Source organism: Gopherus evgoodei, chromosome 3, assembly GCF_007399415.2.
Source record: "Gopherus evgoodei ecotype Sinaloan lineage chromosome 3, rGopEvg1_v1.p, whole genome shotgun sequence".
In the NCBI taxonomy this organism is placed as follows: Eukaryota; Metazoa; Chordata; order Testudines; family Testudinidae; genus Gopherus; species Gopherus evgoodei.
The window spans coordinates 104,765,923-104,791,098 of NC_044324.1; the positions used below are offsets into that span (position 1 = coordinate 104,765,923).

The 25,176-nt window shown below is 43.2% G+C and overlaps 1 protein-coding gene across 2 annotated transcripts in view; it reads left to right on the forward strand.

Annotated features, from left to right (window-relative positions):
• Positions 1–5,583: 5,583 nt before the first annotated feature.
• NKAIN2 (sodium/potassium transporting ATPase interacting 2) overlaps positions 5,584–25,176 on the forward strand; it is an 817,962-nt gene continuing 798,369 nt past the window's right edge. For both annotated transcript variants that reach the window (XM_030556223.1, XM_030556222.1), the window contains exon 1: positions 5,584–6,655. In XM_030556223.1, coding sequence (XP_030412083.1) covers positions 6,602–6,655 — 54 coding nt within the window. In that variant the 5' untranslated portion in view covers positions 5,584–6,601. The remainder of the gene's footprint in view (positions 6,656–25,176) is intronic.

The following is a 25,176-nucleotide window of genomic DNA, read 5'->3' on the forward strand; positions in this document are numbered from 1 at the left end:
ACCAGATGTGTTGTTTACCCGACACACCTACCACATTGGAAAGAATTGGGATGCCTGGATATCAGGAGCAAATGCTAACTCTGGCAGAGCTGTCCTTCCTAATGCAATTGGAGCAGTTCTTAGAGGGTGTTCCTGAGGAAATAGAAAGGTACATCCTAGATGGGAAGCCCAAAACTGTAACCGAGGCGGGGGAAATTGGAGCCAGATGGGTGGAAGTGGCAGAAAAGAAAAAAGCTACTAGCAAGGGGAGCAAATATCACAAGGGGAAACCGAAAATAAACCCTATCATCGAGGGCAACCCAAGACCCCACCTACAACCCAAGGAAAGCCCCAGACTCCCTATTCTCCCACCTCACCAGTCTCCCGCAACCCACCTCGGCCCAGTGACCAGTCAGTTGGGCGATGTTTTAAATGTAATGAATTGGGACATATAAAAGCCAACTGCCCCAAGAACCCCAACTGAGTGCAGTTCATTACACCACCATCACACCAAAGATCCCCAGGCCCAGATGCCTCTCAAATACCCTTGGAGCGAAGGGTAACTTTGAGAGTGGGCGGAAAGAAGGTTATCGCATGGAAAGACATAGGGGCCCAAGTGTCAGCTATCCACCAATCCTTAGTGGACCCCAAATTCATCAACCCAGAGGCCCAAGTGACAATTTACCCATTCATGTCAAAATCTGTAAACTTGCCTACAGCTGAACTGCCTGTCCAGTACAAGGGCTGGTCAGGAATGTGGACTTTTGTAGTCTGTGACAATTATCCCAGCCCAATATTACTGGGGGGAAGACTTGGCCAACCACATGAAGTGGGCCAAGAGGGTGGAAATGGTTACACGCAGCCACGCCAGGCAAGCTTCCAGACCCATCCCTGTTCCTGAGCCGTCCACCAGGGCCCCGTCTGTGTTACCAGAGACCCAGACAGAGGTGGTGGACCCGGATTCCCTGCCAATGACTGCAACAGCCATAGTGCATCCAGTCCCAGAACCGGAACTGGAAGAGCAACCAACACCAGAGCTGTTGCCAGCACTGATGCCAGCACTTGCAAACCCATCTACCACTCCAATGCCAGAGGGCACAAGCGAGCCTGAACTGGCAGAAGCAGCAGACAACCCTACCCAAGAGGCTCAGCCAGAGCCTGAAATATCGCATAGTGCACCACCAGAAAGCGGTTCACCATCAATGAAAATAACCCCATTACCTACATCACTTCCAAAGGGACCAAGCCCAAGTCCACACTCTGAGGAGGAATGGTGTCTCCAGCCTCAAGGGAACAGTTCCAGACTGAGCAGGAAGCAGATGACAGCCTTCAGAAACCTTGGGCGGTGGCACGGAGCACCCCACCGCCTCTCAGCTCTTCTATCCGATCCTGGTTTGTTGTAGAACAAGGACTTTTATACAGGGAGACTCTTTCTGGTGGACACCAGGAAGACTGGCATCCTCAAAAACAGTTGGCAGTTCCAACTAAGTACCAGGGAAAGCTCTTAAGCTTAGTCCATGATCATCCCAATGGCCATTCTGGGGTGAACAGAACCAAAGACAGGTTGGGGAAGTCCTTCCACTGGGAGGGGATGGGCAAGGATGTTGCCAATTATGTCTGGTCTTGTGAGGTGTGACAACGAGTGGGAAAGCCCCAAGACCAGGTCAAAGCCCCTCTCCAGCCACTCCCCATAATTGAGGTCCCATTTCAGCAAGTAGCTGTGGATATTCTGGGTCCTTTCCCAAAAAAGACCCCCAGAGGAAAGCAGTACGTACTGACTTTCGTGGACTTTGCTACCCGATGGCCGGAAGCAGTAGCTCTAAGCAACACCAGGGCTAAAACTGTGTGCCAGGTCTTAACAGACATTTTTGCCAGGGTAGGTTAGCCCTCTGACATCCTTACAGATTCAGGAACTCATTTCCTGGCAGGGACCATGAAAGATCTGTGGGAAGCTCATGGGGTGAACCATTTGGTTGCCATCCCGTACCACCATCAAACGAATGGCCTGGTGGAGAGGTTTAATGGAACTTTGGGGGCCATGATATGTAAATTCATAAATGAACACTCCAATGATTGGGACCTAGTGTTGCAGGAGTTGCTTTTTGCCTACAGGGCTGTACCACATCCCAGTTTAGGGTTTTCACCATTTGAACTTGTGTATGGCCACGAGGTTAAGGGGCCATTACAGTTGGTGAAGCAGCAATAGGAGGGGTTCATGCCTTCTCCAGGAACTAACAATCTAGACTTTGTAAGCAACCTACAAAGCACTGTCCGACACTCTTTAGCCCTTGCTAAAGAAAACCTAAAGGATGCTCAGGAAGAGCAAAAGGCCTGGTATGATAAACATACCAGAAAGCGTTCCTTCAAAGTAGGAGATCAGGTTATGGTATTGAAAGCGCAGCATGGGAAGCATCATGGGAAGGGCCATTCACAGTCCAAGAGCGCCTAGGAGCTGTTAACTATCTCATAGCATTCCCCACCTCAACCCTAAAGCCTAAAGTGTACCATGTTAATTCTCTCAAGCCCTTTTATTCCAGAGACTTAAAGGTTTGTCAGTTTACAGCCCAGGGAGGAGATGACGCTGAGTGGCCTGAAGGTGTCTACTACGAAAGAAAGAGTGAAGGTGGCATGGAAGAGGTGACCCTTTCCACAACCTTGGAATGTCTGCAGCAGCAACAGATCAAGAAGCTGTGCACTAGCTTTGCGCCAATGTTCTCAGCCACCCCAGGACAGACTGAACGGGCATACCACTCCATTGACACAGGTAATGCTCACTCAGTTAGAACCCCACCCTACCCAGTGTCTCCTCATGCCCAAGCTGCTATAGAACGGGAGATCCAAAACATGCTACAGATGGGTATAATCTGCCCCTCTACCAGTGCATGGGCATCTCCAGTGGTTCTGGTACCCAAACCAGATGGGGAAATACGCTTTTGCGTGGACTACCATAAGCTAAATGCTGTAACTCGTCTCAACAACTATCCAATGCCACGCACCGATGAGCTATTGGAGAAATTGGGACGTGCCCAGTTCATCTCTACAATAGACTTAACCAAGGGGTACTGGTAAGTATCACCAGATGAACCCGCCAAAGAAAGGTCAGCCTTCATCACTCATGCAGGGGTGTATGAATTTGATGTGCTTCCTTTCGGACTGTGAAATGCACCTGCCACCTTCCAGAGGCTGGTAGATGGTCTCCTAGCAGGATTGGGAAAATATACAGTTGCCTACCTCGATGATGTGGCCATTTTTTCTGATTCATGGGAAGAACACCTAGAACACCTGGAAAAAGTCTTTGAGCTCATCAGGCAGGCAGGACTAACTGTTAAGGCTAAAAAGTGTCAAATAGGCCAAAACAGAGTGACTTACCTGGGACACCAGGTAGGTCAATGAACAATAAACCCCCTACAGGCCAAGGTGGATGCTATCCAAAAGTGGCCTGTCCCAAAGTCAAAGAAACAGGTCCAATCCTTCTTAGGCTTGGCTGGGTATTACAGGCGATTTGTACCACACTACAGCCAACTAACAGACCTGACCAAAAAGACTCAGCTGAATGCAGTTAAGTGGACTAATGAGTGTCAGAAGGCCTTTACCCAGCTTAAGACGACACTCATGTCTGACTGTGTGCTAAGGGCCCCAGACTTTGACAAACCATTCCTAGTAACCACAGAGGCATCTGAGCGTGGTGTAGGAGCAGTTCTAATGCAGGAAGGACCGGATCAGCAAGAAACTGTCTGAGAGGGAAAGTCACTGGTCAATCAGTGAAAAAGAATGCTACGCCATTGTGTATGCCCTGGAAAAGCTACGCCCATATGTTTGGGGACGGCGGTTCCAGCTACGAACTGACCATGCTGCGCTACTGTGGCTTCATACTGCCAAGGGAAAAAACAAAAACCTGCTTCGATGGAGTTTAGCTCTCCAAGATTTTGATTTTGAAATTCAACACATTTCAGGATCTTCTAACAAAGTAGCTGATGCAGTCTCCCGTGAAAGTTTCCCAGAATCAACTAGTTAAAAATTTTCCTTAAAATGTAAAAAGTCTTGTAGTTTACATAGTTAGTAGTATATGTAAAGGTGCATGTGTTTTATTAATCTGTTTATTCTAAAGTTCTAGGAAAAAATCACAGCCAGTGTTGTTCCACACTGTCTGAGATTTGGGGAGCGTGTCATAAACAGATGATTAAGGGTTAATGTCTCTTTTACCTGTAAAGGGTTAAGAAGCTCAGTGAACCTGGCTGACACCTGACCAGAGGACCAATGGGAGGACAAGATACTTTCAAATCTTGGTGGAGGGAAGTCTTTGTTTCTGGTGTTTTGTTCGTTGTTCGCTCTTGGGCTAAGAGGGACCAGATGTACACCCAGGTGTTCCCAATCTTTCTGAAACAGTCTTTCATGTTTCAAAATTGTAAGTATAGCCAGGCAAGGGGGATTAGTCTTATGTTTGTTTTCTAAACTTGTAAATGTATCTTTTGCTGGAAGGATTTTTACCTCTATTTGCTGTAACTTTGAATCTCAGGCTAGGGTGGCGGGGAGGAGTTCCTCTAGTCCATATGAATCTGAGTACCTTGTAAAGCATTTTTTTCCATCCTGATTTTATAGAGATAATTTTTACCTTTTCTTTCTTTAATTAAAAGCTTTCTTTTTAAGACCCTGATTGAGTTTTCCCTTGTTTTAGAATCCAAGGGCTTGAGTCTAAACTCACCAGGGATTGGTGGGGGGAAAGGAAGAGGGAGGGTTAATTCCTCTTTGTTTTAAAATCCAAGGAGTTTGTATCTGTTCAGCCTCTTAGGGTAACCCAGGGAGGGGAGAGTTGGGGGGTGGGGAAAAGAGGGGGTTGGTTAATTTCTCCTTGTTTTAAGACCCAAGGGGTTTGGGTCTTGGGTTCCCCAGGGAAGGTTTTAGGGGAACAGATGTGTGCCAGACACAGACTTCTGGCTGGTAGCAGCATACCAAATTTAAGCTGATAATTAAGCTTAAAAGTGATCATGCAGGTCCCCACTTTTTGGATGCTAAAGTTCAAAGTGGGGGAAAAAACCTTGATAAGGCCAATGCTCAAACCACTGAGCTATGCCTCCCTCCTGTTCCCATCCTTTTGCTCACTCCACCAGATCTGTCCCAACCCACTCCCAATTCCCTAAATCCCTCTCCTCTAACACCCCCCCAGTCTCTGAGCCCTTCCAGCCATCCTGCCTCTCCATGCCTCTGAGCTTCACAGGCTCATCCAGTCCATCCCCCTCCCCCGTTTGCCCTTCTATCGCTGTTCAGCAAGGAGAGCTGGGGGCCCACGACCAGCAGCTTCTCTTTCTTAACAGCCCCATGCAGGGACCTGCGACGCACTCCCGGCAGCCGCCCTCCAGCTGGCGTGCGGCAGAGGCGCTGGGGACACAGCACCAGGCAGGTCCCCCGGTGTCACGGCGCGCGTTTCGCGCCGTTCCCCCCGCGGTGTCCCGGCAGGCGGCAGCAGAGAGCTCCGCCCGCGCCCCGTCCCTCTCTGAGCAGCCGCCACCGCCTCCCCTTCCAAAAATGGGAGCGGGGGCGGGGGCCTGGCCGAGCGGGGACCCCGCAGCCTCAAATGGCCCCGCCGCTCCCTAAGAGGAGCCGTGTCCCCGCCGCAGCCGCCACCTCCGCCCGCCCCGGTACCTGACCCAAACACCGCCTCCCCCCACCCCGAGCAGTCTCCGTGCGAGCATCTGCCGCCGGAGCCTGTGGCAGCCACAGCAGCTCCAGCCGCCTATCGCCAAGGCCGCCCGGCTGCGCGGGAAGAAGGGCGGGGAGGGAGCTCGGGGAAGTGAAGATTCCCGCTTTGGTGGGGGGGGACCCCCCAGGGGAGGAGGTGTGGGGGGTGCAGCAAAGACTGTAGCAGAGCGCGAGCCCCAGGAGTGGGAACCCCTCCTCCCCTCCCCTCCCCGCGCCTCAGCCGGGCTGCGCTGGAGCAGGCAGAGCAGCAGCAGCCCCCACGTTGCGAGCCAGCCCCGTGCCATGCCGCTGAGCAGCCGCCGCCAGCTCCGTGCCACGTTCTCCTCCCGCTGCTGCTGCTGCTGCGCTGGGAGCCCGGCCGGCGCCGCATGGAGCAGCTGAAGCCTTCGCCCAGGGGACTGGGGAGACCCGGCTAAGCCTCCTGGCAGAGAGGCGGCCGCTGCTGGCGTTGCCCGAGACCCGGCTGGGGAAGAGGAGGAGGAAGGGGACGCGCTACTGCCTCGCGCAGCCCCTCGCCCAGCATGAACTGAGCTCGGCCCCGCCGCCTCCCCGCGCAGCAGCGCCGCCGCCCCGGAGGCTTTTGCGAGCCGAGCTGGGGAGCCGGCTTTGAAGCCCAGATGCCGCTGGGGCTTCCCAGCACAGCGCGGCTGCTCCTGCTGGCACCTGGCGCAACATTGCCCCCCGCGCTACAGCCGACGCGCTCGCTGGAGGCTCGCTCCGTGGTGCACCGGGAGAGCGAAGGTAGCGGCGGCTGCGGCTGCTAACCCAGCGCAGCGGGTCCTAATGCCTGTCACTTCTCGGGACGCGCTGGCGGCGGTGGCGGCAGCAGGCGAAAGCCCCCGGAGCCCCGCGCAGGTTTGCCTGGCCTCTCCCGCAATCTGATTGGATCAAGTTGGGCTCTACGTGGCGAGGGCTCTTGGAAACCATGGGTTATTGCAGCGGCAGGTGCACGCTGATCTTTGTCTGTGGCATGCAACTGGTAAGTGACACGGAGATGTGTGCGGTGCCTCGGCAATAGTGGCAAAGAAGTGCAGGGCAGAGGCTGACACACGGGCTGCAAGGGAGAGGTGGAAGGTTAAAAAAAAAGACTTTTCAGTGGATCATTGACACAAGGTATCATTCATCACATGGCGCTACTGTCCCTGCTGTCTTAAAATAAACCCCCCAAACGAGGAAGTCTCCCTGAAATGGGAGAGATCTAATGGTACCTTTGATATTCACTGGAAAAAAGGGTCCGTTACAGGTATTTCTTAGACAGCTATAGAGTTTTGTACATACAGTAAAGTTAATAAAAAAACCAACAACCTCAGGACAGTTTTGACAGGCATTGGCTAAACTTAGTGGCTGGTTTCTTTCAGCAAATTGATATTTAGTTAGCACTTAGTTTGAGAATGCCATTGTTGTTGTTAGTCATGAACAACTTGCCACACAAGTGTGAGTGAATTTACATCTGACTTTTTCTGCAGATATGTTTCTTCTTTCAGGATTAGTGGCTGATGTTTAACTGCATTGCATTGTTACAGAAGTGAAAAAAATATGCAAGAATGCATTGCAAATATTGTATTCATAGCCATCAGACATAGAGACTATTGAGTTTAGAAAGTATGCAAGAGAAGTACGGTAACTTAGAAAAGGCTTTTAATTAACTTTTAATTAACTGCTAACATGCTAAAGAAAGGAAATGGATTTTTCTGTATTATATATGAGTATTTCCAGCTGGATTATTGTCTGATTTGAGAGGATGGTGGAATTTGTAGAATTCATATTAAATGTGATGCAAGTACATATCACTAAGGACCCAGCCACAAAAAAAATGCCACCTCTCTGAATTTAAATGGACCAAGTGTGGAACATGTGGTACTTCTTTAAGCAGTTAACCTTGATCAGGAATGAAATCATTCACATTACCCACTCCCCTCTATCTCTTATTGTATAGTCTTGCTGGAAAACCATGAGCCGGTATCAACGGCAACCAGCATTACCACCAATTCTTCCAGGTACTAAGAAGACTGCAGAAGAAGAGGAAAACAGTGGATTTCAGAGACCTAAATCAGTACATAAAAAGTAGATTTATCAGTAGAACTGAAGCACAAATGTCTGTGGTCTTTATATATGTTGTGATTAATTCTTCATCCTTCTGTGTTGTGGGAAGCTTTCTATTTGTATAAATGGTGTTCTCCTCAAGTTATGTGATCCTTTGCATTTGGTGTATCTTAGTAGATTTATTCATATGCAGTCTAAAAAGAAAAACTTGAATAGAAGTGTGTAGTACATGAGGAATGTAACCTTTTCCCAACAATTTGGAAACATAAAATACATCATTGAAGTTTTCCAGATCTATTTAAGTTTCAGTCCCATACTTTTCGTTTTCTCTGAAAAGGCAACAAAAATGTTTAAAATGTACTTTATATGGACAAAAGATCCTTTTGAACAAATACTAGCTTGAGTGAATTAGCTTACGAAGGTGCAGAGATGTAAAAACTTTACTGCTTTTTGGTCTGTACATTTGCTAACTTGTGTGTGTGTGTGTGTGTGTGTGTGTGTGTGTGTGTGTGTGTGTGTGTGTGTGTGTGTGTGTGTGTGTGTATATATATATAGCAATAGTAGAATACAGTACTTAGATTATACTTCACATTATTTCACAGGGATATATGAATGAGTGAGTAGGTGAAATAATGCAGGATCTTGTTTCATATTGTTTTACTCTTTTATCTTGACTTGGTAGGGCTCTAGAATAAGTAGAATATAATCTAAGTACTGTATTCCACTATTGCTTATAAAATCTTTGAGAATCAATATATTTCAAGTAGACTGCAAGACACTACTGTTCCCCTTTTAGACCTGAGCAGCTACCCAAAAAATCAGCATTTAGTTAGTTGTTCAGTTAGGAGGAGAAAGTGATAATAGTCAGCTACTTCTCTGATGAAATTTAGTTTATTTACAAGGATTGTACAAAGTCCTGTGTCTCTGAATGCAGAAGGAATCAAATAGCAGAAAACAGCTTCTTTTGCTCACAGCACCGAGTACTTTTAGCCTCCCAGCCGTGATCCCAAAACATCTCCTTATATATCTTCCAGGGTCAACCTCTGTCAGCTGTTTCTTCAGGTACTCTCTCTATCTCCCATCCCTATCTCAGTTTTTTCTTTTGTTCTGCCTTCTCCCTGCCCCCAACCCTATCTAAAACAATATTCAAGAAAAGCTCTTCGGTAAATTCACGTACTCCTTGTCTTAAGTGGGAACTTATATTTACAGTTATGCTAGTTGAAAGGTGTATTCAGACTGGTCAATCTCCATGGGGTTTTTAACTTAACCCATAACAAAGTTTCAGTTAGCTCATACCAGTATGCAGTATCCTGACAAACCTGAAAGCTTTAATTTCTTTACTGCACAAGAGGGGGCGCATTACTCACAAAACAAAACACTTCAATCATACTGCATCTGCGTAATGATGTTTCAGTAGGTGAAAAATATAGTTGGCCATACAAGAATACTCTACCCTTCTCACTTTATAAAAATCGTGTTTCCCCGCCCACTTTATGTGCGATGCATTGATGTAGGTCATGAGCCTTCAAACCCTTTCTCATATGAGTACTTCCATTAATTGATTGATGTGACTGCATAAAGACTGCTTATACATCAGCCCTGGTCTACACTAGAAAATTAATTTGGCTTAACTGCATTGCTTAGGGATGTGAAAAATCCACACCCCTGAGCTGCGTAGTTAAGCCAACCTAACATTTGTATAGACCAGGGATGGCCAACCTGTGGCTTCAAAGCCACATGTGGCTCTTTGCATGTTAACTTCTGGTTCCTTGTATAGGCACCGACTCCAGGGCTGCAACTATTGCCAACTTTCCAGTGTGCCAAGCGGTGCTCACTGCTCAACCCCTGGCTCTGCCACAGGCCCTGCCCCCACTCCACCCCTTCCCACCCCCTCCTCTCAGCCTGCTGTGCCCTCATTCCTCCTCCCTCCCCCCCAGAGCCTGAAAACTGCTGATCGGAAAGTGTGGGGAGGGAGGGGGAGGTGCTGATGGGCGGGGCTGCCAGTGGGTGGGAGGGAGGGGCTGGGGGGGAACTGATGGGGGCTGTTGACGTATTACTGTGGCTCTTTGGCAATGTACATTGGTAACTTCTGGCTCCTTCTCAGGCTCAGGCCAATGGGAGCTGCTGGAAGAGACGGCCAGTATGTCCCTCAGCCCGCACCACTTCCAGCAGCGCCCATTGGCCTGGAGCAGCGAACCGAGCCAGTGGGAGCTGCGATCGGAGGGACCTGCGGACGGGGCAGGTAAACAAACCGGCCCAGCCCGCCAGGGGCTTTCCCTACACAAGCGGTGACCCTAGTTTGAGAAACACTAGCGTAGACAGTGCTAGGTTGATGGAAGACTCCTTCTATTGACCTACCTACTGCCTCTCAGGTAGGTGGATTACCTACGCCAATGGGAAAACTAAACTGAAGAGCTAGAGCGGTGCAGGGGAGTATCTGTGCCACTGTACCATTCTGAGTGTAGACAAGTCCCTAGTTACCATCGCTCGAGGAGATGGTGTTCCTACAGTGATAGAAAAACTTCTTCCGTTGCTGTAGTCTGCATCTATATATACGTCTGTGCTGGCATAGTTATGGCTCCAGAGCTATGCCACTGTAATCTCCATAGAGTAGAATGGCTGAAATTTTCAGGATTCAGCCCATGATTAGCAGCCATGTTAATGCAGATGAAGATGATTTTTAAAAAAATGAAAAAAAGTCAACTGGTATGATATTGTGAACAGCATTACTTGACTGTTAGTAATTTGTTTTAATCCACATCATTTTTAACAGAGAACGTTTTTTTATTGAAACAAAAATGGTTTAATTTAAAAAAAAATGTGATGGGGGGAGGGATTTCGCAGTGATTTGAGCATTGGCCTGCTAAACCCAGGGTTGTGAGTTCCCTCCTTAAGGGGGCCACTGAGGAATCTGGGGCAAAATCAGTACTTGGTTCTGCTAGTGAAGGCAGGAGGCTGGACTCAGTGACCTTTCAGGGTCCCTTCCAGCTCTATGAGAGAGGTATATCTCCAAAACAATTATAAAACATAGAAAATACACTTCTAAGGAAAAAAGTTTCAGATTTTAAGGAAGAAAAGGGGTTTTGCACCTGTGTTTCTGTTAGAAGAATTTTTGCATATTTGGTTAGTATAGATGTGGTGATTTAGTTAGTCTTGGCAGAATATGTAATACAATGATATACTGTTGAACATTAGAAAAGTTGCTGCAGGCTTATCTGTACGGTGTACGGCCAATCTCCGAAATGGACCATAAAGGCTAAATTTTCAAAGAATGCATCAGGAATGCAGTTAGATGCACTTGAGAGCACCTGCTCAAACACAGAATTATTTTCATAAATGCAATTTAAACACCTGCTGCTTGTGCAATTTACTGTATCATCAATTATCAAAATACTCAAGGAATAGTTTGCTTCCAACTGCACACTGATCAGTGCTCCCTTGCCTAACGTACATAGTCCCTCCTATTTGTGCTCTCACTTGTATTATGCAAAGCAGCTTCTGACAGTTCTTTTCTTCTGCATTTATTAACCAATAAGAAAAATTAATACTGCTGTGACTGCTGCTGGAATGCTGTGTCCAGTTCTGGTTCCCAAATAGTTATAGATTGAGCTCCTTGAGTCCATTTAGTTTAACAAAGAGAAAATTAAGGGCTGACTTGATTGCAGTCTATAAGTACCTACATGAGGAAGGAACAAATATTTAATAATGGTCTTTTCAGTCCAGCAAAGAAAGATACAAGATGATCCAATGGCTGGAAGCTGAAGCTAGACAAATTCAGATTGGAAAAAGGCAAAGTTTTAACAGTGAGAGTCATTAATCACTAGAACAATGTGCAAAGAGTTGTGATGGATTCTCCATCACTGACCATTTTTAAATCAACATCGGATGTTTTTTCAGAGTATCTACTCCAGGAATTTACTTTGGGGAAGTTCTCTGACCTGTATTATACAGGAGGTCAGACTAGATGATCACAATGTTTCCTTATGGCCTTAGAATCTGTGTATCTATAGCAGGTAAGAGTTAATTTTGCTAATGTCAGGTCCATGCTCTTAATTAATTTAGTATATGAAAATAACCTCAGTATACATCTTTATCATTCAAAGATATTAAACTGATTCTTTGTAAATTTCTCTCCTCCTCCACAAGAGGCCACTAAGCATGAATGTATGTGAGTTGGGGTCTCTGTTTCTTTCACTTCTCACCCAGATTCCATGTAGCTTTAAGAGGAAGTCTCCGCTATTCTACCTTTCCCCAAACTTCTCGGCCTTTTTTTCTTTTGGATCTCCTTTCCCATTAATAGCTCTAGTGGCAGCCTATGCTGTTGCTTACAGTCTTCTCAACCAGCAGAAAAATGAAACTAACAGCCTTATTGTCAGTTTCAGTGCTGTCCATAAATTTCTGAAGAGCAGTAATGAAACTGGCCAGAGCCTTTTCATTTTCCCTCAGTTATGTGAGGGAAAGCTATGAACAATGGCAGAAGCATTGAGCTGGTCAGCAAGAAATTCAGGAAGACGATACTTCATTTTGTCAAACTTGGAAGTTATCGTCATAAGCAAAGGCTAGAAATTTTAAAGTAGAACTTAAAATTCTTCAGAAATTAATAGCTTATCACTCCACTTCTGTTCATTGGGGAAAGGTCTCACTTCCCAGAGGCAAGTAAATGAATGGTATTTTCCATCTCGCGCAGTATTTTATACTATTTCTATATGTCACCATTTACATTTTTCTTTGTGTTCTATACTGTCACAAGGTCCATTCACTGCTAGGGCACCTCCTCCTGGCTGGTTTGGTGATTAGCTCCTTTCAAGTCCAATGCCCCTTTCTTCACTTTGTGGTGCCTCTCTCAATCTGGGACTCAGATACCCCTTCTTAGAGACTCAGCCCTCCAGCCAGGTCACTAGGTCCTCCCCTTCTAAGGTAGCAAAGTCCTTGGATGACAATCCCAGGCAGTCTTCAGCAGTTGGTAGAGGAACCCAGCCCCACCCTCTGCTCCAAGTTCCAGTCCAGGGCCCCTGTGTCTAGCAACTGTGATCTGCTTGCATCCAGAGCCTGTTGCTGTTTCCGTTGGACTCCTTCCTACTTCTGTGCTCTTATCTTCTGCACACATGCACTCTCCCCCACTCTCGATTTATCAACCCAACTGCTCTGCAGACTTCCTAAATCTGTAGTCTTAAACTCACCTTCCTTCTCGCAAGGAGTGACTGCAAACTACTTCCCCTGTAGCTCTTTTCTGCTGCCAAATTCCTGGCTTTATACCAACCCCGCCTGTGCCTTCCCAGCTGGACTCCATTCTCCATCAGCCTTTCTCCCCTAGGTGCAGCATCTCAGGTTAATTAACTTAACTTAACCTACTCTCCCTTGTGTGGGGTGGACACCCCATCACATATACCTGATTGGTTATAATAAATTTTGCTCATGATTTTTTGTTGTTTTTTTTTAAAAAGGCATAGCCCCGTCATTTAATTTGCAGAAAATTAACAGAAACACTTTACAAATAGGCATCAGGTTTTTGAAATGTTACTAGTGATTTGTGGGTACCTCAATTTTTGGATGCTCAACTTCAGTTGCTTTAAAGGGGTCTGATTTTCACAGGGTATTTACTCAGGACTTTCTGAAAATTAAGACACCCCCAAAAATTGATACAGCCAAAATCACTACTCATTTTTGAAAATGTAGGCCAGGCATGGGGAACCTTTTTTGTATCAGGGACCATTGACCCACCGAAACAATCAATGGCGGGCCATACACGTTCAGCTCACGTGCCTGGAGGCGGGGGGCGGGTCATGAAGGCTCAGCTCTTCCTCCTGCAGCGGGACAAGCCGGCACTTGCATCTCCAGCCCCATGGTAGGGGATACCACAAGCACTGGTTCACGCCACTGAGGGCAGGAATCCTCAAGCCTTGGCGCTCCCCTCCCCAGGGTTGGAACCACAAGTGCTGGCTCGCCCCGTGCAGGGCTAGAACTGCGAATGCCGGCTTGTCCTGCTGCGGAAGGAAGTGCTGAGTCTCCACTCCCCCCTGGGAAGGTGAGTTGAACGTGTGTGGCCCATGGGTCGGATGAAGATGAGCAAGGGGCCAGATCCGGCCTCTGGGCTGCAAGTTCCCCATCCCTGATGTAGGCTTTAATTCTTACCTGTGCTTTATGCTGTTTAAAATAGTGATCAGATACTTAATGGATTGTGACAGCTTGCTTCAAAAACTCACTTGAGTTTCATGCCCTTGCACAAATTATTAACATGGGTGTAAAGAAAACTCAAACAATTTTTTTCAGAAACAACACTAATTGGGGTAATTTCTATACTTAACTGTGATATTGATGTACTGCATGTGAACTCATCCTTAGTTACACTGTTGCATCTGTATGCACATATTTGTTCTGCTGGAAATAAAGCCCTGTAAATTTTCAAGTGGAGAGAATGAATTCCATAGAATCAGAAAGTAATATCTGCAGTATGTCTTTCATGGTCAGAGGTACAATCTACAGTACACACAGTGCGAGCCTTCATACTTACAGTATTTTCTCTTCCAATTATTGCATAAACTGTAAAACAATGATATATTTAACCACTCAGAACAGAGCTTTATTCTTTGGAGAACAAGTGTGCCTTAATGATCATTTCTTGTAACAAGAAATGTAACATACCAACTTTTGGCTTGAACAGCAAGCAATCTTTATCCTCATTTTTATCTGTCATGAACAGAATATTTTAAATCATCATTACTGGGAAACTTGTAGATTCTCTCATGCTTTGTGGGTATAGGCTTTTCATGTCAGAAACTGAGGTTGAATGCAAGCTTAATGTCTGAAATGAGAATGGTGATTTCAGGTCTCTAGCAGTTTATATCACAATTTTACCCCACTTGATCTGGCACAGTTTTATATCATTAGTATCCTTATTTTAAGAGAAGTAGTTGTCTGAATAGCTTGCAGACTGAATTATCTGCAGTCCTCCAGGAAGCTATAGCTATCCAGGTTAGAGCTGAGGTCACTTAACTGACCTGTATCAGAAAACTCACAGGGTTGTGCCTAAGCAATATTAACCTGGTAATTTTACAGAATAATTAACGTTCCATTCTAGATATGTTCTTACACCATGCTCTTCACCATATTATCTGACTGCCTTCCAGCAGTGCATGAAGTGATTAAGTAACTAACATCATGTTTGCGTTTATTCTTTCATCCTCTCCCCAGCTGGGAAGTGTGTACAAGGGAGTGGTTTTTTGTGTTTTTTTGTTTTTTAATTCTTTTGATAATGACACATATGTTGCTATATTTTTATGTTAGAGGAGGCCATGTCAGAGAAATGTGCCTTGCACTTAGAGCGGAAGGTTTGTGTGGTCCTTAGTTCCCGGATCCATAGGCTTTTTACAAGAACAAAGATTCTTTTTGCTTCTGGAACTAGGTCTCTGGATGCCTTCAAAATTGTGTATGGGTTAAAAACAGGTTGTTTCTTCTTCAAAATTCTTTGTAGTTTTGTTTTAATTTTGTTTGGAAGAATTGAATGGATGTAGATGAGCACCCTAGCCTCTTTCTGTCCCAAAATTTTCTGATGCCACTAACTGTACAAAGGAAGTAAACACAGATTTAACTGCAGCAGACATTCAAGAGATGTATATTTTTGAAAGCTGCTGTGTAATGCTGCAGACTGCATTTGAGGAGTCGTCATGATTATATAAGTCAAGGACTTGAGCTAGAATTCAAAGAACTAACATCTTTTGTTGCGATGAAGAAAATGTATAGCAAACCTTTTAGGTGAGTAAAAGCTTGAGGGGGTGGGGGATACACAGTATATTTCTGTGCTGTTATTCAGATAAAATACTCCAGATTGATAACTAAGATCTTTATTTCTTACGATTTTTCGAGTTATGCTTGGTAACAGGTACAGAACTTCAGTATTACTAGAAGTAAGAGACGTTATGTAATTTGATTGTAATGGATTGACTTCCAATATGAATGATGCAATGTTATTTTTTATAGAAAGAGGATTAAATTATATAGGCTCAGATGGACAGTGCAAATGGATTTTTTTTTAATTACAGGGTTGAGAAAACTTCAAATGGCTATTAAAAATCAAATCCAGTGTTGATAGAAAGTCTCCCATTGAGTTCAGCGGACATTGATTATGTACCTAAGTTCAAATGCTCAGACACTGTGATGATAGGTGGGAGGTAGAATACCCCAAACTGCCTTTTGGGCCACATAATGGCCCTGAGCAGGAGCGGGTTTTCAAGATGGAGCAGTGCTAAACATAGGGCTTGGCTACACTTGAGAGTTACAGCGCTGGTGGTGGCTTTACAGCGCTGTAACTTACTCCCCATCCACACTGGCAAGGCACATACAGCGCTGTATTTCCCTGGCTACAGCGCTGGTTGTACTCCACATGGACGAGAGGAATAAAGAGAACAGCGCTGGTGCTGCAGCGCTGGAGTGCCAGTGTAAACAGTGATTAATCTTACTATGCTGTAACTGATGTCCGGAATTTTCCCATAATGCTTTTAACTAAAGAACTCTCTTTGTTTTGTTATGATGCCTCTCTTTGTTTTGTTGTGAACTCGGGGCTCCCGGAGCTGCTTATCTAAAAAACAAACACAGCAATTGTTTGCTTGAGCAGAGGCAGTCAGGGAATGTCCACAGCTAGTGTTTGCTTGAGGAGAGAAACAGCACGGCGAGGCGGGGGAGAGGGTCCATCGGAGCATCTGCTTATCTAGTCTGAAGGCTATTTGCATTTAAGAGTGAATGAGAGAGGGGTGGGGGAAGTGGGCGGAATTTGTAAGGCAGGGAGCTGACACAGTGTCGGCTCCAAAATTCCACTCTCTGTGGCCTGGTCCACACTACAGCGTTAAATCGATTTAAACAGCGTTAAATCGATTTAACCCTGTAACCGTCCACACTACAAGGCACTTTAAATCGATTTTAAGGGCTCTTAAAATCGATTTCTGTACTCCTCCCCAACGAGAGGAGTAACCCTAAAATCGATATTACTATATCGATTTAGGGTTAGTGTGGACGGAAATCGAAGTTATTGGTCTCATTCTTTTACTGAGCTACCCAGAGTGCACCGCTCCGGAAATCGATGGTAGCCTAGGACCATGGACGCACACCACCGAATTAATGTGCCCTAGTGTGGACGCGTAAAATCGATTTTATAAAACCAGGTTTATAAAACCGGTTTTAATAATTTCTATTTTATGGTGTAGTGTAGATGTGGCCTCTCTCTCGCCCACTCTCCCTGTCACACTCCACCCCAACCCCGTCTTTTGAAAAGCACGTTGCAGCCACTTGAACGCTGGGATAGCTGCCCATAATGCACTGCTCCCAACAGCGCTGCAAATGCTGCAAATGTGGCCACACTGCAGCGCTGGTAGCTGTCCGTGTGGCCACACTGCAGCGCTTTCCCTACACAGCTGTACGAAGACAGCTTTAACTACCAGCACTGTGCAGCTGCAAGTGTAACCAAACCCTTAGACACCTATTCTAATGAAATCTTGTTTGATAAAATATGTGTTGATGGATTTTTTCTGAAGTTGTTTACGTGTTTTCTTGGTTTAATGGTGTTTTACTGAGATGAAAATAGTGTGATTAGTTTGACATTTACGGTATGACAACAGCCATTGCGGTCTCTTCTACTGCTTCACTGCTAAAAAACAGACAAAAACCATCCAGGGATTGCTTTGCTATGCCTTGTGTTCAGACCATTTTTTATTCACTGCTTTCATGTAGTAGTGAGTATGTAGAGAAATTCAATGAAAGTATAATAGTTTTTAACCATCAAAGATGTTTTATTCTTGTTCTAATGAAGTGTTGTTATTATTGGTTTTAAATATGGATAGACTAACATTGCTCTTCTAGAGGTAAATAATACTGCTTTCAATGGTGAGTCAGAGGATGGAAGATCTAGTTCCTTTTAACCTGTAAAGTGATGAAGATATAAAGTGGCTTGAATGACACCTCCTTGCCAGAGCCAACAAGTAGGTCCCACACCACTACCCAATTTATTAAAAAAATATGCAATATACCATTGTCTTGATGATATCTGAAAATATTTCACATTCTATAACTCTCTGGAAATGACATCTAGAGGGGGAAACTACTGATCTCTGTGTTCACTAAAAAGTAAACATGCATATCTAATAGTTCTGTTCAACACACATCATTCTTATGCATTTTTAATTTCAAATATTGCTTTGAATTCATAAATAACTTATGAGAAATGTTCATCAGTTTAAGACTATCTGTTGATTCCTACTAAAATTTGCACATCATATACTATACCTCATATTTTACCTTTAATGCACAAACCTGCTGCTCTCCTATATATGTAATTGTACGTTATTTAAGTGAGAAATCCTGGAGTGGGAAACTAAAGTCAGAAGAATGTTACTGATGAAAAAAATGACAGTTACATTGTTTTATGTTTCTTACACTGATAGCTTTCTAGTGCTCCTCTTTTTAGGCCATTTTACCTACATATGGTTTGATTCTGCTTTTATTGAAGGAACTGAATAAATTACCAATGACATCAGTGGGAGAAGGATTGGATTCATCATATCCCTTATTTGTGCCTGAGTAGGTTAAGGTTCAGGGTTTTTTTCCCCCCCTGCACATCACAAAGGTCTTGATGGTAGAGTTTAGTGAAGAAGACACCAATGTGAAGTTAACGATGTCACTTCTAAGGGAAACTCAGTGTTTCTTCCAATATAACAATACCTACCACCTTTATATTTTGTATCCTCTTTATAGAGTTACAGTGCTCTACTGGAAAGGGTGTGTGTGTGTGTGTCACTGCGGCCTAGTAAACAATGCCCTGAACTGGAACTCAGAAGAGCAGGATTCTATCCCCAGTTCTGTCTGTGACCTTCTGCAGTGACCTTAGGCAAGTCATTTCACCTCTCTCTTCTTCAGTTTCCATATCTGTGAAATGGGGATATGATGATATATACTTCCTTGGTAAATCACTTTCAGATCTACTGATGAAAATGCTATAAAAGAGGTCAGTTTTCATCTTTCAGAAAACATTACTATAAAATTCTTGGCAGACTCTGCTTCTATAAGGATCACATCACTTTCTACTCAAATCCAGTCACTTCTGGTGGTAGCGTTATCATAGCTGCTTCTTAACAGCACAGCCGAATAGGAAAGAAGTGAACAAAAATTTCTCTTATTAAACTACAATGCTAAATTGAGACAGAACAGAATATAGAACTGTTAATTGGAATTTAGCGGACATAAGCATAAACGGTCATGCAATTTCATCTGTCCTATATTTAAGTAATGTTGCAGACCTAACAAAAGGGCCAGATTCTGGAGTAGTATGTTACAACTTATCAAATTCTCATACGGAAAACAGTTTATAGAATAACATACTATTAACTAAGAGGAAGGATAGTGAATCTAGCTTAGAGACAAATGTTGGCTAATATTTGTATCTGAAATCTTAACTGCTTTCTGAACTAAAGTAATTCTTTCTCAGGTGACTCATACTATGGTTCACTTTACTAATTAAAAATTCTTTTAGAATTCTCCACAGAAGGACCTACTAATTGGCTCTCAACAATTATTTTCCTGTTAACTTTAAGATAAAAAGCTGTTGTGCAAAAAGGAAGATAGATGCAATGATGTCTCTTTAGAACAATGCATGGGGGTATGAAAAGTGGTTATCCAATAATTCATAACAAAATGTGAAGCTTACAGATGTTGGCCATGACCAACAATGGCCCTGAGTTTTCTTTTATTCTCTGGTCTCAGATTGAACAGGCTATCACAGAAATGATCATAAAGCATTGAAACAAAGGAGAGGGAAAAGCCTGTTGTATATTATTGTTGCTTTCACAAATAAAACCATAAATGTCTTATGCCTAAGAAGACACTGTTCAATGTTCATTAGAACCACCAATGACATGTTTTTTTTTTTATGAATAACACTAGTTACTGGCCAGTCATGTGTCATTGCATCATTATTCAAGCTGGCAGTGCAAAAGCCAAGAAAAAATTAGGAGTTAAGGGAATGCTAAAGAGAAAGAGTCTGATCTGGAAAATAATTTTAAATACAGATCCTGTATTTTTTGGTAATGACGCTGTAAAGCTTTTAAAAACAAGGTACACAACCGCTTCCATCCCATGTATTTTTGGCCAATTGTATTTTTAGTTTCTTTGACATTAGCAGTTACTTGTCATGACAGTCACTAGTGATAAGCCAGGTGATGGCAGTAGTAGCGTTGATTGTAAAACTCTGGCTCAAATTTACTGTATACTGAAAAGAGAGTTCATTGTCTTGTGTTTTCCATGCTAAACAAAGCTTTCATGATAACTGCCAGTAGAAGTGGGACTTGCAAAAAGAAACCACAACAAACTGCAGCTGGATGTAGCATCCAGGAACACACCTAGTAATGTTTTATTTCAATTTTTGGCAGCCTCTAAGAATACTTAGGGGCTCTGGTATCTAGTGCAGTGCATTTGCTTGTAATGAATGCTCTAACTCATAGTTTGGGCTATAATAGTAGGTAAAGAAGAAGTTGTTGGTCTCTACTTCTGAAAGAGACATTGTGCTGTATAATGCTCAATTGTTCCTTTCCAGATTCAGAGTAAGAAAGTTATTTATGCACACTGTTAAAGTGGTATTTGTTGCATAAAATCAGATGGGCATATGAACAGTACCAAAAAGCAGCTAGTTTAGTGAGCCCTATTTGCTGCACAAATGTGCTGTTCTCATTAATTTGAATACAAATGCTTTTTGTGGTTGCTGATATGTGTAATCATTCTTATTTTGTAGTATGCCTAAAAATATCATCATGTGGGTCCCATGTCAGTATTATACCTGCTATGACTAGCTCCCTGTTGGGGGTCAGCTATTCCTCTCCATACAAAACTTGTATATAACTCCCACAGATAATAAAGTTCTGAGCGTAATTCACCACAGCATTACTTTAATTTATGCTCGTATAACTCTGTTGGTTTCAATTAAACACTGATATAAAACAGGAGTAGTACAATTCTGAATCAGATCAATGCATATTATTCAGTGGAGACTAGACCCTTATTTGTAAAGTTAGAGTGTGTTTCCAGTGCTGATGTTAGAGAATAAAAGGCCGGTGGTAACATATGCTGGATAAGACTCCTTGATCTTGGCTTTAATACAGGAAACCCTTATAGAAATCATGTGCTGGAAAATAGAATATATATGTGGACACTGAAATCATATTAATTGCCTTCACTAGAAGAGAAGGGTCAGATTCTTAGGTGCTCCATCAGCACAAAGCAGCTGGGAAGCTGGTTTAACTGGCTCCCTGAGGATTCTCCCTGTGTAAGGGAAATCTGAGTTGTATAGAGCCAGCATAGCAGCTCTACACTGACTCTTACCATAAGGGGCATTCCTGGGATAAAGGAAGTGTGGCTGGGGCATTCCTATATTCTAGAGATCCGAAGCTGCCCGGGGCATCGGACCTGGATGGAGCTAATCCCCAGACCAGCCAGGAGGAGGTGCCTAGGAATATATTCTTGAGAGCCATCTACTGACACCGAATCTATTAATAACTAACTGTTTACACATGCAGACATAGAGCTCTTTTTTAAAAATGTGCCCCCCTAATTCTGCCCAGAGTAAAGCTCAGTCAGACTAGAGCACTTAGCCACATGTAGTCCCGTGTTTATGTAAGGTTTCCTATTTTTTATTTAAAACTCTCAAACCAATTAAAAGATTGTATATCATACTTGGAATAAAGTGTACGTTTTTAAACACTTTATTGAGAGCAGAAACAATTATTACTAAGACGGTAACCAGTATTCCAGACAATCTTGTTGAGAATTTAAGTGGTCTAAAGTGATCTAAAACTTCTGTGCTGAATGGATTGAATGGACTAATTGAATGGATACTCTTTTGTATTGCATTATTTGAGAATTTTGCCATTTAAAAAGGGATGTTTTGTTGGCTTTTGACACCCTGTTAGCATCTTTTTATTTGAACTGGATGTGATGGGTTGGGTCACAGAAACCTCCTTGGGAACTGCCAACTGATGTGCCAAGACTACTTCCGCCCCTGCTTTCCCTGCCAGCTCAGGACCCCAGCACCCTGTCTTGCTGAGCCAGACACTCCCATCTGCTCCAACACAGACTCAGGGTCTGAATTACTTGCCCCAAAACTGCAGACTTAACTGAAAGCAGCTAACAGAAGTGTTCCTGTTTTTAACACTCAGATGCCCAACTCCCAATGAGGGCTAAACCCAAATAAATCCATTTTACCCTGTATAAAGCTAAAGATATGCACAGCTGTTTGCCCCCCCCCCAAGTATTAACACACACTCTGAGTTAATTAATAAGTAAAAAGTGATTTTATTAAATACAGAAAGTAGGATTTAAGTGGTTTCATGTAGTAACAGACAGAACAAAGTGAATTACCAAGCAAAATAAAATAAAACATGCAAATTTAAGCCTAATACAGTAGTACAATTGAGTACAGATAAAGTCTCACCCTATGAGATGTTTCAATATGTTTATACAGACTGGACACCTTCTTAGTCTGGGCACAGTCCTTTCCCCTGGTATAGCTCTTGTTCCAGCTCAGGTGGTAGCTAGGGAATTCTTCATGATGGTTTCTTCTTTTCTCTGTTCCACCCACTTATATATCTGTTGCATAAGGCAGGAATCCTTTGTCCCTCTGGGTTCCCACCTGCCCCCCAACCCTTCTCTGGATTCCAATTCAGGTGACATGATCATATGTCACTGTAAGACTTCATTACCCATTTGCGAGCACACAGGTATACAGGAAGACTTACAGGTAAAACAGCCATCTGCAGTCAATTGTCCTGGGTAATGGGAGTCATCAAGATTCCAAACCACCATTAATGGCCCACACTTTGCATAATTAAAATAGACCCTCAGAGTTATATTTCATATTTCTAGTTTCAGATACAAGAGCAGTACATTTATGCAAATAGGATGATCACACCCAATAGATTATAAGTTTTGTATTGATACAAAAGACCTTTTGCATGAAGCATATTCCAGTTACATTAACATTGTTTCATAAAATCATACAGAGTGCAACAGCACACCGAAGAGCCTGGGTTTAGGATAGAGATCCTATTACCATAAGTTTTTTGGCCTCTAGAGGAAGAATGGATGGAAGAATTGAAGGCCGCAGCAGCATTGATCAGTCAGCACTACTGTTAACAGATTCAATAGCAATGAGTCTAGGGAAAGGGGACACTTGCCTGCTCACTCAGTAAGACAGCTAAGGTGATGAGGTGGGAATTGGGAGATGAAAATACAGCCAATGGAAAACTCCAAAGAAAAGTCACTTTTAAAAGAAATCAGTGCCTCGCAAAAATAAGAATTGATAATGCTGGCAAGAATCAGGCAGAGGCCATGCAACCTGCTTCAAAGAGTTGTACTAATGTACCTAGAGCCTGAGTGTAGAACGCTGTCATCACATTGCTGCATCTGCCTTTGAACAGACACGCATTACTTTAGCTTAGGTGACATGGCCCCAACCCCACATCCTGGATCTTAATATTGCCAAATTTTGGGAAAGTTTGATGCCAAACTTTGCATCCAGATCCATTCCTACAATTTAGGACTCAATTTTGACTAGTCATATGATGGCAGGACGAGAGTGAAGCCCTAGCCCTGTCTGTGCTCACAGTAGGACAACACAGATTTTGGCTGGGGCTTGTAGTAGACCGGGGCTACACACCCAATATTCTCCCTTTTGAGCATATGGATGGCGGGAGGGAACGAGGGTGGAGCCAGGACTGCACCACCCTTACTTCTTGCAATGGGCCTGACCCAATAGAGGGGAATTAGCTGTAGCCTGAAAAGGTGAAGTAACCTATTTCCTCTTTGCCCCAGGGCAAGAAGGAGAAGAAGGAAGGAATTGTGACTTCTTTCCTGGAGTGGTCATCCGTAGATTTGACCTCTTATTTAAAGGATCAATCTAGTCCTCAGTGATAGGGATGAATATTAGTTTGATTTCTACTAAAACTGTTCTATCTGTCACCAAAGCTATAATAAAACCCAAATAGAGACAAGTATAAGGTCAGTTTATTAACATGCAGCCCCCTGAATCCTCAGGAATGTCAAAGCTGATCAAGATAAAGCATGGTTCATGAATTGTATTTTTAAAAGGTCAAGAAGTGAAGATGATTTATTTATTTCAATTGAAATTCACTGGGCCTAGGGTTGAGGTGAAGGGAAAAAGAATTAAAACTTGAGAGCTATTTATATGTTTAGAACAACAATTGTGTTAGCCCCAAGTGTTTGTGAATATTGTCCAAGTCTACATAAACATTTTTGGATAGTAGTTCATTTCAAAATAATGATGTGCGCAAGACACACTTTTTGCATTTGGCATTGAATTAGTGTTCCAGGAACACTGAAAGTCTTACTTTTTTCATAGATAATTTTCTAACCAACTTAATTTGTGTTCCCACAATGTTAGAAAGAAAATATTCTGCATGCTGTTTGTTTGACAAACATCATAAGGAGGAAATAGCACGGTGAATTTTGAAGGTAGAATCTTTTCCCATTGGAGTTAAATATCTTTGAGATATACCCCCAAAAAAGTTGTTTTGAAATACTGTAATTTCATTCAACATGTCATTAAGATTACTCAGAAAGAGCTTCCCAAAGACATATGTCTACAAAGTTATTTACTTAGTGCCAGACAAAACAAAATCTTCACACCTGGGATATGGTGAAGGATCATTCAGTAATATTGTGTATTTTTTTACTTATAAGACTAACAGAAGAGAGGTGATTATACAATCTCTCCACTCTTTCAGAAGCACTACAAATCCTTTGACTACCCAGCTAGTATAATCTTATAATATTTTTTTCTTATGGAGTTAGTCAGAACTTTTACTACTGGAGTCCTACATTATTTATCTGTATCCCTTACATTATCCACTAGAGGCTGCTTTTTCTGCCACACTTGCTCTTCACTGTCTTAACCAGAGCAACTTCATTTTTTCAGATCCTAATTTCTGTGATAATTTGCTTGCATTTTGTGCTACAGTTGAAATTACATTCCCTAATGACCCCTTAGTTATAGTGAATTTTGCATCTAATAGGCAAACTTTAAAATGTATATTTTAAGATAAATTTAGCAAAAATAAAAAAGTTTTTCCTCAAAGGTTTTCCTAGTACTCTCTTGAGCCCTGAAGCAGTCCTATCACCACTGGTTCACAAGTAAATAATTAATAGTAGTCCTATGACCCCTGATAGAATAAAAATAATAATTAATAATAAAGTGGCTTTATTATAGAAATTGGTTGAAAATATAGTAAAGAACAGAATTATCAGACACATAGATGAACGTAATTTACTCGGAAAGAGGGAACACAACTTTTGTAAAGGGAAATCATGCCTCACCTATCTATTAGAATTCATTGCGGGGATCAACAAACTTGTGAACAAGGGTGATCAAGTGGATATAGTGTACTTGGACTATCAGAAAGCCTTTGA